The sequence below is a fragment of the Dryas octopetala genome, chromosome 1 (genome assembly GCF_963921425.1).
Source record: "Dryas octopetala chromosome 1, drDryOcto1.1, whole genome shotgun sequence".
Lineage (NCBI taxonomy): Eukaryota > Viridiplantae > Streptophyta > Magnoliopsida > Rosales > Rosaceae > Dryas > Dryas octopetala.
Genome location: NC_141366.1, coordinates 1,209,062 through 1,229,483, shown reverse-complemented (window position 1 = coordinate 1,229,483; position 20,422 = coordinate 1,209,062). Strand labels below are relative to the sequence as shown.

General features: G+C 38.1%; 1 protein-coding gene across 3 annotated transcripts; it reads right to left on the bottom strand.

Moving 5' to 3' along the window:
* Nucleotides 1–860: 860 nt before the first annotated feature.
* UPL1 (LOW protein: E3 ubiquitin ligase-like protein) lies at nt 861–17,844 on the bottom strand. Of its 3 annotated transcripts, XM_086230196.1 has the most exons (17): nt 17,506–17,844; nt 15,888–15,983; nt 15,601–15,807; nt 7,747–15,250; nt 7,274–7,638; nt 6,871–7,188; nt 6,220–6,421; nt 5,845–6,134; nt 5,114–5,400; nt 3,823–4,957; nt 3,572–3,718; nt 3,286–3,366; nt 2,852–3,077; nt 2,625–2,764; nt 1,863–1,969; nt 1,583–1,754; nt 861–1,329 (listed from the first exon to the last, which is right to left on the bottom strand). In XM_086230196.1, the coding sequence occupies exons 1-16, from the start codon at nt 17,536–17,538 to the stop codon at nt 1,652–1,654; spliced, it is 11,241 nt and encodes a 3,746-aa protein (XP_086086322.1). In that variant the 5' UTR covers nt 17,539–17,844; the 3' UTR covers nt 861–1,329; nt 1,583–1,651. The 3 variants fall into 3 exon arrangements, with proteins under 3 accessions (XP_086086322.1, XP_086086320.1, XP_086086321.1); XM_086230194.1 differs by having other exon boundaries at nt 7,274–15,250; XM_086230195.1 differs by having other exon boundaries at nt 7,274–15,247.
* Nucleotides 17,845–20,422: the final 2,578 nt, after the last annotated feature.

Sequence of the window (20,422 nt, the reverse complement as noted above, 5' to 3'; positions counted from 1 at the left end):
TAACCAAAATAAGGGAAAATAAGAGGGCTATGTTTTTCATTTTGGTAAGTTAATTACAGATACCACCCCAGACTATGCCCTATTTCATTTGTACTTTGTCCCTAAACTAAATTTTGACATTGCCTTTAACTAACTAGTTATTGATTTAGTACACTGTAAATCCAAATTATTAATTATATCAATTTTGCCACAAATTAATTATGTATTTATAATATATAAATACATCATTGCTAAGCACACAGTCTTCCTTCCCAACCAGAACTAAAATCGAAGAAGATTACAGACACTAGCCAGTTCGTCCTAGTTCCGAAACAAATTCCGAGGACAAACTGGTTAATTACTTAATTAACACTAAAAATGTTAAAAGATGGGATGTGATAGGCAGTTCCGAAACAAATATGGCGTATACGGTATATCAAAAATAAAAGGGAAATCATGTGTAGCTAAATTTCAGTTTTAAAATTTAATCACTTAATATAAAAAGAAGTAAGAACACAATATATTTCATATCAAAGACTGAAAAAGAGGGGGGGGGGGGGGGGGGACCCTACAAATATACATTTATTTTTTATCCTCTTCCCATGCAATGTCGGACTATCAATATAACTTATTGATTAATGATTTATGAATTCTTGTTTTAATGTGTGTTGCTACATCTCATGGTCAGTCTAGCAACATATGGTACATCTCATGTACACTTTGCATTACTAGATCAATCAACTAAATGATAAAAGGCCAATTGAGGTTTCAGGCCAAAAAATCTAATTTCATTTTCCACAACCTTCTGAAATAATTATCTAGGGTTTAAATTTCAGAAATATTCAGGTGGCTGAAAAAGAAAAAAAAAATGAAGAGCAAAATTGGAATCACATTCTCTCTCCTTTAAATGATTAAGAAATCGAAAATTGATTCAACTACATATACATAATATTCCTAGGCTTATCTTATTACCAACTTCCAGGTCGGAGAAAGTGAAACTGACTAATCTAAAAGGGCAGTTCGGCCATAATAACTCATAACATAAAGAAATCTAATATAAACAATAAAACAGATTTTCTATCAACATTTGTAGGCTCTCCAATTTTCTGACATAAAGAATTCACAAAAGAATTAAAACTTTCAAGCCATTGTCACTGAGGAGCCCACATGAGCCAGCAAAAGTTTAAATGACCATCTGCTGTATACAGTTGATGAGTTGAGTTGATGATAAAAGCATATCGTTTCGTTCGCCGGCCTCCAATAAATAGATAACGCTTTCAAAGTTCTTTACAAAATCCCCTCAAAGTCGTAACATTTCCGAAAGCTTCAAAGCAGAACCGGTTCTTTCATCTGCACAAAGAATAAGAGATCGGTCAGTACTTAACAATCAATCAGATATGTGAACATGCAATGTGTGTATCAGTCACAATGTAATGGCAGATCAACCGTGACTAAAGATAAAAGCAAAGCAGGATAGAGACCAGATGAAAAGCATAAATTGTAATGAAATTAACTTGAATCAACTATTGTTTACTAGCAGCAGCGGAACATAATTAGAATAATTAGGAAATATATAATTTGAGGAAAAGGACGTCTAACTGACATGTACATGGTAACTGTAAGACAGATGACTGGTGTGCTGGGGTAACAATATTCTCTATGACCCTCTCTGTTAACCAAAGCCAAATCCTTCACTAGCTTCATGAATAGCAAGCATCAAGCGTTCATGAAGTTGTTCCTTGGAGGTATACTCAGGAAGGTCTAGTTGATTAAAGCTGGAGAACAAATAAGATTGCATCAGAAACATCAAGCATGTGAAGCAAAAAACCAATTTTTTCCCCCTAGTTAAGATGGGGGCAAAAGCCAATTATGTTTACACTCACCACGTATGAGCAGAGGGCAGCCTGTCAGGAGCTCCATATGCCTTGTGAATCTGAAACCTCTGAGGACCCGAGATGCCTTGCAAAGCCTTGAAACCCTCCAATGGAACCTGAAAAACAGAAATTAAATCTGTCAATCCTGTTATGAGACTCGTACACTGTCACAACAGAAAACAGGACAAATATCTGAAGCACTTCGAACAAAACAAAAGCCTGAATCATTTCAAAAACACCACATCTCCACATAAATGGTCAGAGCAAATAAATGAGAGTACGAAAATTGCATACATACACATCACTTTGCAAGCATACAACATTTAAAGCATTAACTAGACATGATGTGAGTATTCATTGAGAAAATATAACTTTTTTCCATCTCCTATCATAGTACAGTGACAAAATTCAATGAAACAAGAGGTGCATTGTCAAACCATATTCGCAGGAAAATCATATTGATACTGTAGAGGCTACAGACAACTGATAGCAAGGCCAAAATGCAGGAGGTAAAAAGCATGCAAGCCACATGTCACTTTATTTATATAAAGTGGGGAAAATAAAGTTCTAAACAATAAAAAGAGATGGGGATCAATTGTTGGGGAATGAGGATGGGCAGAAAAAAAGGGGGGCATACAAATAGCAGAAAAAAAATACAAAACCCTTACAGCTCTTAGCAACAGAAAAAAAAAAAAAAAAATCCCGTGTTGCAGTCATGAACAAGCCTAACTGCCTAAGTACAGAACACTTTTTTGTGGTAAATCTACTTACCTTTGATGTTCCAGTCACAAATTGCAGCAGTCTTGCCATGTCCTCCTTGTTGAAACCTTTAACCACCTCCCAGAACCATTGAACAACATTAGATGCTGCTGTATAGCCAGTGTACTCGGTGTTGGCCTTCAAATCATCCACTGCAAGACCAATGCCACCATTCAGATACCTCAACAGAAGCAAAAGAACAGCATCTATTAAATAAGCTGATACAAAATTGAACTCACAATCAATCTCTGGAAGACCACTGATAAGTAGCTCAAGCTCTTTATCATTAAATATAGAGATAAGTTCTCTTGGGACCAATTCATTGAACCCCTCCAGGAAAGAATTAATTTGAGGACGGATAGCATTTGTCAAGTTATGTTCAGCTACAAGGTCTACATACTCGTGCTTAGTTTCTTCTGTAACCCTAATATTTCTTCCTCCGGGTTTGAGCTCATAATCAGTAACCTATTCCAGAAGAGGGTGGAAGACAAGAAAGGAAAACACAAACCAGACAACACAACAAACAAGCACACATTAGCCAAACCTATGAACTCAAATATTTAATTTAAATTCGAATAAAAATCAGTTTGACATTAAGAAAGTGTTCAAAAGCAAAACTAAAGAAAATAAATAATAAAAATCACATAAAAATAGAAAGTTGACATTCACAAACCTGGTTTTTCTCATAAAGAATATGCTTTTCTTCATCCGCATCCATGCTAAACGTCAGGTCAGGAATATCACTCACATCATTCTGGAGGGAAAAAAAAAAAGGAAGGAAAGATGCAGAGAATAAAAAAATGAGACTTAATGCAAAAACTAGCACAAAACAGAACTTCAGAAGAACCACAAGGACAAATTCATTAGATAAAATAATAAGATATCAACCTAAAACCAAACCCATCCCCAACCAGCACTGAACTAGAAAAAAATCAGGTTGTGTTCAAAAGCCCACTAACCTCCAGCATCCACTTCAAATTCTTGTAGTAATCAGGATCCACCGCTTCTATATCATGGTAAGTCACCTTTACACCAAGTATGTGCTTGTAGAAGGATCGAGTGAAATAAACATCCAAAAGTTGCCCATCAAAAAGTGCCTTTGCAACCTGCATAAGATATTAAAGGAGCAAAAGTCAAAAAGAAATCTTAACCCAGACAGAGCAATATCATAAAACCAGTCTCAAAAACCCCAATAGTCCAAAAGAATTACCACGCGGCCCACAAATTTAAAGTAAGAAAGATGCTCAGTCTGGTAGACAGAATTAGGATTCGGCTGGAAAGTTGCATTGTTTCCTACAGTGGTGAAAAGCAAAGCGCCCTTGTCAAATATAACCCTTGATAGTAATTGATACCACTCTCGTGTCAGACCACCAGCATCAATACCCTCTTCCCCTTGGAATTGAACATTTAATCGTCCCTTCATGTCCTGAGTAGGACGCATCCGCAACTGATTGTAAGAATCCTCCAAAACATAAGCCCTCCTAACACTTATTCGCAGCGGACCAGAGAGGTGTTGCTCATGTTGTTGCCTAATTCTTGACCGGAAATATGCTCTCTTGTTGTCAAAATCGATTAGCCGTGGTGCCTTCAGCATCATAGTAAGGGATTTCTCCAACAAACCTGGATTCTGTCTGATAAAAGCATTCAAAAGCCGGCGATGCTTATCAGCAAACCTTGTAAATGTGACAGCACCATCAAGCTTTCTCTGAGAATCGCCACAGCTGTGGCACTTGGTACTTGAGGGGTCTGAGTTTCCACCAGACTCTTTGACTTCTCTTGCAGTCACATTGGCATGATCTTGCAGTGAAATAGAGTGGTTTGCTTGTAGCTTTTCACACAAAACAAAAAATGCCTCAATAAAAGGCAGGAGTCTCTGGGTGCCAGGAGGGAGAGGAGATGAGGAAGAAGAACCCTGTGCATGGTCCCCGATATTTATAGTAGACATGGTTGGACAAAAAGAACTCTGACCCAGCTGTGTTTCAGTGGCAGTTATACAGTCGCTCAATTCTTGCCACAATGGCTCAAGTGCAACATTTAGCTTCCACATGGTGGTATGCTCCTCCTGCTCCGCATCATCCTCCAAAGCTGAATTCTCATTAGCACCAGGTGAAGTGAGTGAGCAAAGCGCTTGTAAGACGCGTAAAATTGCAGACCCAGCCATAGAACCAGCACTCAAACCCAACATCTGTGTATTCCGGAGAGTGACAAGCTCACTGACAGCTGAGGCACTCAAACCATGAGCTAGTTCTGAAAGCTCTAAGATAAAAAACTTTCGATGGGACACTGCAACTGAGGCCAACTTCTTCAGCACCTCACCAGAAAGCATATAAACTTTATCTGAAAGCCTAATCAAGTAAATGGGACCAGATTAGACCCTCATTTACTACACACTTCACAAAAAAAAAAAGAGAAAAGGAAGCAGTGCAGTATAATATGTAGGTAAAGGAAATGCAGGTAACAAAGACATTCAAAGCATGCAAGAATCAGAGAACTAATAATACCCCTCATGACCAAGAAGGCTGCAAAGATTATGCAGATCAGGTTCTGGAAGCTTCAAGAAAATATTATATGCATCTGTACTCCTCTTTCCATCTGAAGTTGATGATTCACCACCAACAGGTTTATCCCCTTGACCAGATTCTGGTTCCAAGGAAGGACCCTTTTGACCATCTCCAGATTCTTCATTTATCGCTAAACCTTGGGAATTCCCAACCACCCTTTCAGATTGATAATGGCCCTCTAGTTTTGAGGCTGAAGTATATACAACAACATGAAGCAGGCCCATGACCTACAAAACAAAACAAACCAAAATATGAGAAAGTGCTAAACTTTAAATACATTAGAAAGATCATGCTGAAGGACATTATTAAATAACGGATTAAAGCAAGATCGTGACTCCAGATTATACCTATAAATGTGGCAAGCAACACGCATGTTCTCTACTAATTACCATCTTAGATAATTCTAAATGTTTAGCAAGCACAAAATAGTTATAGGGTGGGTAATGGGTTTTGTCCAGAAGGGGTGATGATTCTGAAATTTAAAAAAATCAAATTACTCTGAAACCATTGGATCTTAAATTTAGATAAGCTCTCAATGCTGGTCAGGGTAGTATGGAGGTGGACACAAAACAAGGGGGATTTAATACTTTATAATTGTATAGATAAAAATTAAAAAAAAAATTCCAGCCCAAGGTCACTTAAAAACTGATTCACCAAAAAGCACGTTATACCTGCTCAAGCTGAGCAGTGCTGCGTAAAAAATGAGGTCGGTTCAGGAGCTTCAGAAACAATATTAGGGGAACATCCCCATCCTCTGCATTTCCAGAAGGTTTTAGTGAAAACCCTCCTTCTCCGATTTTTTCCTTGCCTTTATCCTTCTTGGTGTCCATATTTAATGAACTTAAAGGCTCAGGAACACCGGAGAAGTCAAAGTAGAATAGCATATTTGCCACAGCAGAATGATTAGTGGCCAAGTAAGTCAAGATCTCAAGGATTCGACGCAACACCAAGAGAGGAAGACCTGTTGAAAATGAAAATAAAACAAATGAGTTGTTAATGGAAGAAAAGTTCAATGCACCTAATTGTTGTCACATCAGATAAATTACCATCGTAGGACTGTGATCGACCATAAACAATATTTGAATGGCAACCATAAAGCCTTTGGGAATTTCGAGCTGCTAATCCACTGGTTGAGCCCTCAGCTTCAGGCTTGATCATATCGAGCAAAAGACGAACTAAAATTGCTCTTGTAACACTATGTGTACATAGGTTTAACAAGAGCCTCTGCAGGAGTCCTTTACCAAGGGGCTAACCATACAAAACAACAACAAAAAATCCACAAATTTAGCAGAAGATCATAACTCAATTAATGATTCTATGTGTGTGAATGCATGTGTGTATTGATGCCAAAGGTATCCTGAGTGTCTCTGCTGAGGACACGTCCACCAGCCAGAAGAAGGGATGATAATGAACGGTGACACAAGAACTTTTGAGAGAATTGAAAACATGAGGTAAGGAATAATCTATGGTATACTAAGACTAAAATACCAATATTCTACAGGTTTAGCAGAAGTGGTTAAACCTCAGAAGTATTTTAAAAGTTAAATAAAAATTCTGAGTCATTTAATCTATGGTATACCATTACACTCAGAAATCTTTTAAAAATATAATTAAAAATTAAAAGGAAGACAGAGAAGTATAAAATTATCCGGCTACCAAATAATGCTCCAACCACCCATAATGGAACATGGCTTTACCTGAGCTAAGCGTAGAAGCCTAATCAAGGCTTTCAATGCATTTGCATCCAGAAGTGGCACGCCTTCAATTTCCTTGACCTTTAAGCTATCTGCAATAACAGAAACTGCCCTCCGGCCAATTGTGACTCCAACACCCCTGTCCATTACTGTCTGCCGGTCAAAACCCAATCCATTTCTCCGATTATTTAGCCTGTGGCCGCCCCCAAAAAGGCTGCGAGCTTGATAATGACTCATTGCTCGGTCTCTTAGCATTTGGGCTTCAGCAAGTAGAGGAGAAGGCAATGCAGACAAAACTGCTTCTGAAGAAGTTAAAAGTACCTGGAACAAGAGCAAAATACAGGATTACTACACATATAAGACAACTACAACCAAGGTCATGAAAGAGAAAGTTCCAGATGGAAACCTCTTCACGTAAATCAGCAGGAAATGTAGCAATTATTGAAGCATTGTCCATGTCAACTGGTTGTCCTTCAGCCTGCTGTGCAACCCTTTGGGCTCTTTGTTGAGCCAAAACTTCTGCTTGAATATCTGGAGGAAGGGCAGCTAAAAACTCAGGATCAATGTCATCCGCAGAAGGTGGTGCATAAGATGGAGGTTGAACGGACTGAGCTTGCTGTGAAGCAAGAACTTCGGCCCTCAAATCTTCAGGCAGAGCCTCCAAGAAGGTCGGATCAATTGCATTAGCACCAGGAGCCTCACTATTTAAACTAATTTGTTCAGCCTGATTAGCTTCTGGAGCAACCAATGTGTTTTGCCTTGACGGCTCATCTGTTCCATATTCAGAAGCAGGCATGGGATGGCCAGTTTGACTTACTTCATCAATACAATTCATATCAACATCAACATTTGTTGGCACCAAAGAAGTATGAGAATCACCTGGATTAGGCAAGTCCAAGCCGAAATTTGTGGATGCATTACCAACCTGACTGTCTGTTCTTGAAGATCTATCACAACCCACAGCATCCACCGTAACATCATGGGCATTAGAAGGCACTTCAGAACCCTCTTCACATTGTAAATCAGCACTTATGTCTGCAAACGAGTTGGCAAACTCTGGCATTGGCCCTACTTGCTCACTAGCAGTGCCATTCCCTTCACCAATGTCCATGCTGTCGTTAGGTGTACTGTTGAGTGAAGGTGGCTGAATTGACATTGGTTCAGGTGCCTGTAGACACTCCCCTGCAACTTCTCCAACAGATTCTGGATTGACTTGTTCTTGGCAGGGAACACTCTCAGAACTTGAGTTAACATGATGTGTTGTTTCATCACCCCTGTCTTGATGCTGATCTTCACTTCGTTGACTGCTGCTGTTATCACGCTCTGCTGCTACCTGGCTATCATTTAAAGGAGGGAGATCTGGCTGTTTCTCCTGCACCCCTGAGTTCTGGGACTGCCTTTCAGCAGGGGTATCAGGAGGAGCCATACTGCGTAATTGGGATATGAATTGCTCCTCCACTGCTTGTGCAATAGCAGCAGCATGAGCACCTGCTTGAGGCTGGCCATCATCAGTCCATCGACCATCACCTGGTCCTCTCCGTCCCGATAACTGCAATGAGTCCATACCTACAGAATAATCAGTCAAAGGTGGAGGTGCTGCACCACCCAAACGGTCACCAAAAAGATTGCTTGGTACATGATCATATGGAAGAACAGGAGCATCAAACATGTAGAAATGAGCTACATCAAAGCTCCCTGATGACAGAGCCTCTAAATCCCGGGATGAATTTCCACCTGTGGACCACATTGAGACCAAATCCCTAGACTGCGATGGTCTTATAAGGAGAGGATGTTGAAAACCACTTGCTTCTGTAACAGATCGCTCAAAGGAAGACCTACTTGTCTGGCGACGGCGTTCAAAACCTAACGGCCTTCGTAGACCAAACAGGTCATCCACATTAACCCCTTCAAAAGGTTCAGCAGCAACATCAATAAGACCACTTGCAGCTCCAGGTTGCCCAAGTACCTGCAAATGATCAAGCCCATCAAGGGCTTCTCTCCATCTCACCTCTATGACACGATCCGCATGAAAATCGTCATCATCTTCATCAATCATCTCATCATTGTAATCATCTCCCAAGCCAGTATCATCATGGTCTTCCACATCAGTATCAGCCAGAGACATCATGCCACCACCATCTTCTGCTATATCCTCATCCTCATCCTCTCCCTCATCATCATCCTCATCATCCTCACCATCATCACCCATGTCATCATCTTCATCCCCCATATCATCATCTGCCCTATTCTCAACACGAAAAGTCATCTCAATTTGGTCAGTGTTGTGTAATACATTACCTTCCATCTCTTCACGCATGAAATCCATCCCAAGCTCCATGGGGGGATTAGAAGCAATTGGTTCTTCAACTTCTATTCTCATATCATGTTCCACTGACTGGTTCGGATTTGCATCAGGATTACCTTCACTTTGAGAAGTTCCTTGATCCCGTTGTTCAGTCTGTACTGCAACTCTGACATCCTGTTCACTGCTTATATTCTGATTATGACCCACACTATCATCAGCTGATGGAGCAGTTACATGATCATTAGATCTTCCATTTAACACTGTGGATTTTTTCTTGTTTGTCTCATCAGATTTAAAATATTGCTCACTAGCATTAGCAGCCCTTGTTAGGCTTTCTAAAGCCTTGAGTATCAGATTCACAGTTTTGGGAGCATCAGGATGGTCCAAATCAATCACCCGAAGGATGCTAGTCAGGCACTGAATCATCCCCCCATCTATCATGCTTTTTGCTATGTCTGGTGAAAACCCAGAACCAGGTAAGTTGCTGGATGATGAATTTTTGGACAAAATAGAATACACCAAATCAACAAAAGCATAAACCCTTTTATCCGGAAATAAGATGCTCTTAGTTGAACAACTATCCAAGTTAGAAAATGAGGATAAGGCTTTTACAAGTTCATTGATTACTCGTCTGCGTCCTTCACCAGAACGACCACATAGAACTACCAGGAACCATGAAGCTTTTTCAGACAACTTGTCTCTCCATTCATCAGGTCCAGCTGATTTATCAATGGTAAGTGGAAGCAATCGATGAATGACATGATGAAGTATACCACCATGTCCAGGACTATCCGGTTGATTAGATACTCGCAATTGAGTCATTTCCAAATCCCGTTTAAGTATGACCCCAACTGCATGTACATACATGAGAAGAATATCACTCAGTAGCTTGAGAACAAAGGTCACCTTAGCCAATCCTGCAGATCTTTCAGATTCAGACTCCAATTTCTTTGTCTCATCAACCTTTGATTTACCTTTTACCTTGGTAGCAGGTTCATCTACCTCCATTGAAGATAAGTTATTCACACAGTCTTCCTGGCTCTTTGGGAAATGGTATTTCAAAACTATTTCAAGAAGCTGATCAATCACTTGAGTGAGATTGGCGGGGATTTTCTTATGACCTTTAGAGCATTTACCCGATCCATCATGTACCTTATTTTCAGAAATCCGGACACATTCATTAGAAGATAATCCAGCCTCAACACCTGATGCTTTAGATTTGTCCTTTTCCTTCTCTTTTTCCTTCAATAACACAACGAAGGTCCTACCTCCTGATGTCTCCAACTGACAAACTGCAGCAGCAGCTTTCATAAAAACCACAGGATCTCTAGAGATCACAGGTGCCATGGATGTCAAAAATGTTCGTGCAGAAGTACGCCCACCATGCCTATTGCCAGTCAGAGTTTGGCGAATCTCCAATTCCATTGCTGTTTGCAGTGTTTGCGGATCTTCAAGGAGATGGCGAACAATAGCAGATGCAACAGTGTCATATCCAGGGAAAAAGCAACTTCTTGGAAGGCCAAAAAGAGCCGCCAAGCCCCCAGTTTCAAGGAACTGCAAAGCTAGAGCATGAGTTTTGGTCAAGCGAGCGCATAACTGTAAAACAGCCTGCATGATCATAGCTGGGACATGCTGCTTTATCAAGTCACAAGCAACTGCTAGCACCTTATGACTCTCTTCCATAGTCAAATAACCAGTGGATTTCCCCAATATTTTCTCAAACGCCGTGCTAGAGTCTTTTTCATGGGCATCCATAGCCTGTTTTTTCTCTGTATCTGATGCAGGGATTGACAAGGAAGCATGTTCTCCAGATAATTCAGGCAGAGATCCCGTCTGAGTATCTTCGATATTTTCAGAAATTCCAGGCCTTGATTGCAACATGTAATCCAAAATAAGCAGTAGAGCACTAATACATTTTGGGACAAGAAGCTCATTGCCTGACTCATCTTTGGCCTTATAGTTCATCAAGATATCTATTGCAGCAGACACAATACCGTTCTGTGCTGCAATTTCCCTTGTACTTCCATCCTCAGAAAGAATCAATGCTATAACATGTGATAACATACTCAACGCACTGGTATCCTTAGAAAAATCCAGTGGACATTGCTTTAGCTGTTGAATTAGATAAGATGCAACTCTTGGACGATCTTCACCTTTGTTCCGGTTGCAAAGTGTGACGAGCAAATCTGTCAATGGGAATGCCATCGTATCACTACTCTGAAACAACTTAACTGATGCTGCAAGAATATCATCAACCGGAGGAGCTTTCACACAACCCTCTTCTGCCATCACGTCCACAGACTTGTCAACACTATCAACCTTAGAAGTTTCTGATGAATTTCCTAGTGACAGAGCAAGTGCCCGAGCCAGTTCATCATCCTCCTGCACAGGATCCTCAGGATGACTAAACAGCCACTCCATGGCCATTTCCACGCTATTTGTTTCCACCCGCCTAAGAGCTTCCTCTGCTCTGGCCCTAGAAAAACCCATCTCAACAATGGTGGTAATAGTAGTTTCATCAAGTGGTGGGGGCATGAATCGTTGGTTTGTACTTCCGGCAATGCCACTGCGATTCTGCTTCACGTCTCCAACACCAGAATACACATGCATAACCAGTGAAACAATGGAAGAAATGAACCCTGGACTACAATTTGGAAACATAGGGTGGTTCCAGACAGGAAGTATCACATCAAGAACTTGAGATTGCAGCATACGGACAAAAGCTTCAGGGTCCCTTGGCACAGGAAAAAGCCCAATTGACAGGCCAACTGCAACTGGCTGGACAAGCAACTGTGCCTGGGATGCAGAGGTCGTAGATAAGAGTAAAGAAGAATTAACAAAATACTCGAGCACACGGCAATAGCTCTGTAAAGTATCAAGTAGCCACGAACTGTGGGACATTTTACTTCCTTCGCTCGTCTTTTCAGGATCAATACCTGATGCTGGCATACAGTATGGTAGTGTCCATAACAACTGACTAGTAGCTTCAAATGTTGTGAGCAGCTCCTTAAAGGTACCATGGACATAGAAATTATTAATCGTTGCAGTATAACAAGTGCGTCGTCTGCTGTCAAATGTAAGTGCCACCATATCATCCACAACTTTTCCAAGATATCGACACTTCACTGACAGTGAAGTATCAAGCCTGGCTGAAGTAGAATGCCCTGAGAAACTAAGAGCCTCAAGAAATACTTTAGCTAGGGCAGTTCCAAGAGTCTTTGAAGCCAAACTCAACGACCCTGAGTCAACTCTACGTCGATTTGGCGATGTGAAACCTTTGACAAGAGCTGTGAAGAAGGAACGTAGTGTGGAAGCCAGCTTGTTGAGAATTTCAATCACAAGAACATCAGGACTTTTCTTTTTCAAATCCTGGGAAGTAGATGTCTCTGCTACTGTGGACGAAGATTCAGAATCAACATTTAAAGCCTCCAAATGCCGGCCTGTCCTTCCACCCCTTATGCGTGTAAACCCATGGCGACTACGACGGTGCAAACCTTCACCAGAGCGAACAACTGAAAGAAACTCACGTTCTCCTCCCCACAAGGCTTGATTCCTAATAGAAACTGGGTTCATATATCTCACCATCGGAATATTAGCATCATCATCACTCTCCCTTCCTGAAGCATTAGATGGAGCTGTCTCGGCACTCTCTGGTTCCTGTTCAGCATTGATCTTCTCATCTGACTTGACATCATTACACAGAGAGATTTGCCAAATTATTTCCCTGTATGTGCTCCCAAGATCTTTCAATACATCAGCATCTGCTGCACCCAGCTCAGAAACCACAGTAGTCGTCCCTTTCAACAGAACATTAGACAGAGACAGAATACCTTCAAGACTGGAAAGATGTTTCAAAACCTTAGTTTGCCTTGCAGATTCCACCGAGGCAAGTTGAGTCCCTCCAACTGAAACCAAGATTTCATTTGTTGATTTGAGATGCTCTCTCATGAATGAACATACTGCCCGAGCCAAAGAAGCAGAATGTTGTGGTGAAAAGTTCTTAAATGCAACAGAAATACTCTGACCAACTGAAACAGAAAGAGGCATTAAAGGCAAGGTAAATAACTGCAGGACAGCTTCAATCCCCTTCTTCTCGACGAATATACGACATGTGTCACCATTCTGAAGTATTGTTTCAAGAAGACGTGCAGCATTACTCACACAATCAGGAAGGAATAATTCAACATTCCCCATTATAGAATCAGAAGATGGTTCAGTTGTCTGCTCTGAACTATCCATTTTGCATGATTCCTTATCATCTGACAGGACCAAGTTCCTCTCTTCTCCATCAGTTTCCATGGGAACAGGAGTAGAAGAGCACGAAGGATCAGTTGACATGTAAGAAGCATCAACCCCTTGTCCAATTTTTGAAATGGCATTTAAAATCTCAATCAACATATCGACTCCAGGTCCACGTAATGAGGAAGCATGGCGCATTAATTCATCCAATCCGCTAGATAAGGAGCCAGGTGTATCACTGGTAAGTGCACGCAAATAGGTTCTTGAAGTAAATATTTTCACAAAGCACCTCAAAGCATTGCAATCTTTCACAGCCTGAAGACCATTATTATTTAGGCACAGGGCATCTAGACACTGTGGTATGCATGTAATGGCTTCTGCAGAGCAAAGAGCACCATCCATTATAGCATCCAAGAAGGTTGAAGGAAGACCTGCCGCATCTAAGACTGGAAAACAGGTAGGATCTTTGTGAATTAAATCACTCAAGACAGTAGCCGCAAGTGAAAAGACCCCACCACCAAAATCTTTTGCCCTTTTAAATATTATGCATAAGCAATGTGGCAATAGGCTCTCCTCCGAGCCATAAACACGGGCAGTATTTCCAGGAGCATAAGTTCCAAGGGATATAGCGCGCAGTAAAGCTTTCATCAACAATCGCCGGTGATATGAAACTAGCGGTTCCGAATACAAAGGCTGCATGTTTTCTAGCTCAGTGGAAGTTCCTGCAACTACTTGTGCACTCCTCCCAATGATATCAGAATCTTCATCTTGTTGCTTTGGACCATTTTCCACATGAGACACTTCCACTTGCAGGCGAGAGATGGTATCATCTAAACCACCCAAATCCCGGAACAATGCAGCAGCTGGATTACTGTAATCCATAAAAGCTTCTAAAATATGCACAGATGTGCTGACCAAATGCAGGTGCTGCGGGTTTGTATCTTTAAGCAAAGGCAGAAGAGTGGGGATAAATCCAGCCTCCCGCATGGCTGAACAACCTGATGATGATGAAACCAAAACTGTGACTAGAGATAATAGAGCCTCAGCAAAAACAACAGACCACTTTGACGTATCACTGATGACGGAATCAATGGCCTTCTGCATGAGGCTGGATAGGATTCCACGATGCCCACCAGACGTGACAGCAGTCAAAATAGTAGGCTGTCGGGACCGATCTTGACAAAGAGCAACCAATGAAAGAAGACATAGAATTCGAATTTTCTCAGGAACCACATCTTCAAAGCTCAACAATGACACTAATTCATTGACAAACTCAGGTTCAGTGTTGAAGAAAGAGACAAGGTCATCAGCATCACTATTGGCTTGAACAAGAACTATGAAGGCATACAAGCGAATGCATGCATACTGTTGTCGAGTAGCTAAAGATCCAAAAGCCCTTGCAAACCGCAATCTTGTCAATAAAGAAAATCTTAAACTAGTGGGTACTTTGTACTCAGCAATTAACTTACTCAAAAGCTCAAGATCAGTCTCTGGATGAGTGTTGATGTTAGGTAAATGAATGATTTGTAAACCTTGAATCTGTTGTTCTGTGGCTGGAATTTCATTTGTTGAATCATTTAGTGCATAGAACTCGAAATGAAGGGTGCAACCTAACTCAAAAGCAATAGGGTCACAACCATTCTGTACAGCACAAGCAATTAATCCAAGACCCTCTTCCTTTCCACCCCAACCTTGTGCAAGAGCAAATAACTTTGAATTTAATGTAGCATCCCTAATGGAATACTTTCCAACTGTTTTCTTCAAAAATGCAGCCAAAGTCTGCAGGCAAGCCTCGACCACATCCGCATCGGTGCAAGCAAGCAGAGATGAAAGATGCTGCTGCAATTAGATAGGAACCAAAGACATAAACTAGTGAACAGGTAAGAGAATAAAGAAATGAAAACAAATGGAATTGACTAAAACAAAGATGAAAGAACAGTGCAATGAAATGCACGAGGATCAGAGAAGTTAACCATCACAACTCAGCTCAACAAAGCCTTATCCCAAATATAATTGGGTGGGCAGATGTTCATCATTAGTAACCCATAGAATAAGAAGAAAAAGATGTTAATAGTTTTAAAAATATATATATAAATATATAAAATAAAGAAACTAAAACAGACCAACTAAATTAAACAACTGAAAATTTACCCACCAAAAATTGACATGGTTAATGGTGAAATTTTTACCTCATAAGAACTATAGAAGTGTTTATTTGTGCAATTCTCCAAAATTATTCTTATAACACGGAGAACTTGAAGAACAGCTTCTCTTGGAAAAGGAGGATCAGAATCTAGAAAATGATCCTCAACCTGCAAATCCTTCCTAGATTTTATGTGCTTCTCAAAAAATGAATCAAAATGGTTGAAAAGATCAACCCAATGATGGAAATCTCCCTGCGCCAAAAATAAAAGCACATAAATTAAACCACATATAATAACCATAACAATATAACAGGTAAAGGTTATAATACCACCTTATCGAACTCCCAGACAAAACCTTTCAGAGGTTCCTCTATATTCTCAAGTGGAACAGCAGTGACACTGTTGATGAAGGATCTAATTTTTGGAGGCTGAGAAAAAAATGAAACCAAAAAAAAGTGTTACTACTCTGCACGCATTACCAAATTCATGTATATGAAATTAGTATCTCACCAGGATAGATGCACACAAATAAAAAAACAAAATAGACAATGCATGTGTGAAAGATAAAATTTTCCAAGTGCAATGAAATCCAAATGCAATGTAGTGTTAACAATGAAAAATGCATATACAACATAGTGTAAACAAGACTGCGAATCCTAATAATAATTTGTTATATCATATATTAGCCCTTCTCATGTTGATAACAGTATTCAATTAGGTACAGAAAATAAACAACGTTGGAACTAGTGTCAACAATTGGGACACTGGAAATAGTTTCAGAAAGCACACAAATTAAGTTGTTAGTAGCACCACACTTGTACATTGCATTTAAAGAAAAAATCAAGGTCGCTGGATTTACCTCAACATGAAAGGGTCAAGTAAACTCCTCATATTGCCCCAACAAACGCAAGCGGGTAAAAAAATTGAATTAATGAACTCTTAAAAGCGCCATCTCGAATTAGATGCTTATAATGAAGTTATGATCATACAAAGACTCACCATTTTCATCTAACTCTTTCAGCCAAACACATTGACTCAACAGTTTGAGCAAAATTGTATTGTGCTCAATATGAAAGTATTAAATTAGAAGCTTAAAAACAATTCATGAATCTAAATCTTACTTTATTCTAATGCATAGTAAAGTCTTAAACAAAATGGCATGCCCTTAAATTTGTGCTTTCAGTAACAACTATCTAGTTTCCACGCATTTTCAGCCTGACATTGAAGCACTAATGTTAAACTAATCTATCTCGTGCCATTTAGCTATTTACTCCTCAGACAATGATTAAATTCCTTGTTCATTGTAATTTTATGCCGGTCTCACATTAGTTCCATTAATGGTAAACACGCCCATAGAGAGAGAGAGAGAGAGAGAGAGAGAGAGAGAGAGAGAGAGCAAAAACACCCACTCAATATATACAATTCAGCAACAAACAAATAGAAATTCAAGTGAAAAATAACTATTTTCAACTAATAAATAATAAAGACCCTAAATAGTCATACGATGAAGTTTTTCCAATCTTGCCAGCAGTTCTTCATGCAAAAGATAACAAAAAAAATCAAAAATCTCGCTTCATAGACTGAATATTTTCATATTCTTGTACTCCAAAAGATATAAAAAAAATTAATGGTAAGAGAAAAAAAAAAATTGAAATTTCTCTCTTGTTTCCATCCCTATTATTAAAACCCAAACAGAACATCACAAATTAATAGACGCCCAAAAAAATCATACACGCAATTGCAAGAAAAACAACACTCACTGAGAAACATCAAAACTTATGAGACTAAGATAAAACAATCAGAAGATAATAGAACGGCATAACCCAAAACCATCAACTTCTCGGAATTAAAATACATAGATAAGTATAACTTTATTCGTGTACATATATTACACATATATAACAAATATATGTATGCAATCAATCGGTTCCATTGGGGAAATATACTGACCACTTCAACCGCCCTCCGCCTCTTCAACTTCATATTGGAACTGAAAGCATTGCACGAATCAGAACCGCTTTGATATAGAAACCGATCAATCCCCAACAAACCAAGAATTGATCGAAGAGCAAAACCTGAATTGACGAGATGAAAATTCTGAGGCAACTAGAAGTGTATTGGAAATTGAACTGGGTAAAGTTTTCTTTAGGCAGTTTGACGATGATCGGATCGTCAAACTTTGATTTTGGTAGAGTAATCAGGGAATTTGTGTTTTCTGCGATCAAAATTAGGGTTTTGTTGGGATCGCACAGAGAGAGAAATGGAGAAAGCTAAGCAGAGAATTGGAGAAGAAATAAATAACTGAGAACAAGCTTATGAGTGTCGTATATATAGAGGGGGAGAAAAGAAAAAAAAAACTGAGACAGATAACGGGAGGAGTAAAAATAAGAAATACAAATATAGTTTATATTGTTTCTTATTGAGTTTTTTATATGATTTCTTATTCATTTGCCCAAAAAAAAAATAATATGATTTCTTATTAAGTTTAAAAATTAATAAATTATATTATAATCATGAATCATTTTTCTTGCTAATTACAATTTACAAGCAAATCATCACTTGCAAAACCCAAACCGACCTAAGAAATGTTAGAAAAGTTTGAATCTTAAATTGATTTTGTTGGAGAGTTCTTGAATCCTAAATTGATATACCATATATTTCAAACCAAATTGTTTGTTAAATTTTTATAATTATTTGCTCTTCATTTTGATACTACCTACATTTATTACGGTGTTTGTGTTAATGATCATTTAGTTATCGCTCTTATTTATTAAATAATATTGATGTAATAAATAAAAATAATATATACTTTAATTACAAATGTGTAATGTTATCACAATAAATAATTACAAAGTTGAAGCCTATTACATAAGTCACTACTCACTAGTTATATTTAATTTTTAATTTTTTAAATTTATTATAAGCCAGTCTCATTGTTGTGTTATAGGTTTCAAAATATTTGAAATTTTGGATCTCGAACAGTCTCTTGTTTTTTTTAATTAATTGTTTTCACAAGAACCTCCAATTTATTTATATTGTCAACTTTACAAGTTGTATACCTTGTAAAATAGAAAATCAATAGGAAGCATTATCAATAGGACTTTACGTCATTATACAAAAGTTTAAATTTAAATGTAACAATATGAATGAATTTTGTTAATTTTTTAGAATAAAATTAAGGAAGATTTAGAATCTATTTCATTTTATAAATCTTTTTTAGACTAAAATCGGTAGTAATTTAGGATTTTTAATCGAGTTTTTTTATTTTTTTATTTGACGACTTGATATTAGGTTTTAACTCCAAAATTTTAGAGGAAAAATTCCGTCAAAAATCTCAAAGTTAAAACCTAACTCCGCCCAAGATTTCGGAGTTAAAATATAACATGCAGCCTGTACAAATCTCACTCTACCCCTAGGAGGGGAAATACCCTTCAAATCAAGGAAGGACTTTATTATGATTAAAATAATTTTCTTATAAATTAAAATAACTTTATTATGAATTAAAAAAATCTTATAAATTAAAAAACTTTATTATGAATTAAAATAATTTTCTTATAAATTTTAAAATATCCCCAATTTTCATCTAAAAACAGTTTTTCTAAATGACCTAAACCTAATTATCTCTAAAATTAATCGTATATCATAAATAATGAACTCATAACACAATTATTCTCAAACAAGACATCTCGAATAAAGTTAAGAGATTCATTTATCCAAAGGTTTTGAAAGGTAAACATCATCTAACAAAAACACAACAAACTAATATATGAATCATGATTAACTTTTTTAATAATATGATTAAAAACAAATCTCACAATTGTTATAGACTATATGTCATTGCGATTGGTTTGTTGTATGATTTATATCTCACCCAGTAAAATGGCCTTTAAGAAAAATTATGATGCTGACTAAGTTTTCCATATTGTCAAATTCATAGGTTACATTGGTAAAATGGCTATATCACACACATATATATCATGGAAAAATGAAATAGATATAGAAAACCTTTGATAGGTTCCCACTGGTAAAATGGTTTACGACTTTATGTACAATTTTTTTTGTTTTGTTTGGTAAATGGCTTTATGTGCTGTTCTGGGACTTTCTTGGTAACGAAGTAAGGCGTTCGGGATTGAGAGAGGAGGAGAGAGGAGAGAGGAGAGAGGAGAGAGGAGAGAGGAGAGAGAATTTTTGGAGGTTGAAGACTTGAAGGCCCTATGAAACTTTATTCCATAACCAATACCGAAACAAGTAGATTTTGTAGGCGGGGTCAAAGTGTAAATACCAAAGTAAGACATGACAGTGGTGACATTTGGAGGGTGATGTGGGGCTTCGTTGAATGACGTCCAATTACTGATAGTAATGGATGAACTTGGGGTTTTTTCTTTTTAAATATATACCCGACATTTGTCCATAGACGGTAGATTTCCTTCAGTTTTTTATTTATATCGAATTTGAGACATTGATAATATAGTTTTTTCATCTTGACAATGATAATTTTTTAAATATTAATTTCATATAAGAAATTGATAAAATAAAAATCATATGATATAGTGATAATTTGTTTATCCATACATTTCATTTTTATTGTATCAATAATGTTAGTCATTAAATTTGTTCATCATATAATATGTCAATATAAGTGTTAGTATATTATTTTGTTTCAAATAAATGAGGATGTCTATATTTAAATCAATAAATATTATCACGCCATTTAATTAACATAATTTGATGAATGAATTTAATAACTTTAAAGTTTAAACCATGCGAGAAAATTGAATAAAAAAATAAGAAAAGAGTTAAAACCATGCATACATTTCATGTTGTTCTTGTTGCACTTACATGTTAATAACCATGAATGTGTGTATAT

Coding starts and splice junctions, on each gene's coding strand:
- UPL1 (XM_086230194.1), bottom strand. CDS start 17,538: ATGAAGTTGAAGAGGCGGAGGGCGGTTGAAGTG. Junction 7,189..7,273: donor CTGCTGATTTACGTGAAGAG/GTTTCCATCTGG, acceptor CTCTTGTTCCAG/GTACTTTTAACTTCTTCAGA. Junction 3,719..3,822: donor TTAAATTTGTGGGCCGCGTG/GTAATTCTTTTG, acceptor TATCTTATGCAG/GTTGCAAAGGCACTTTTTGA.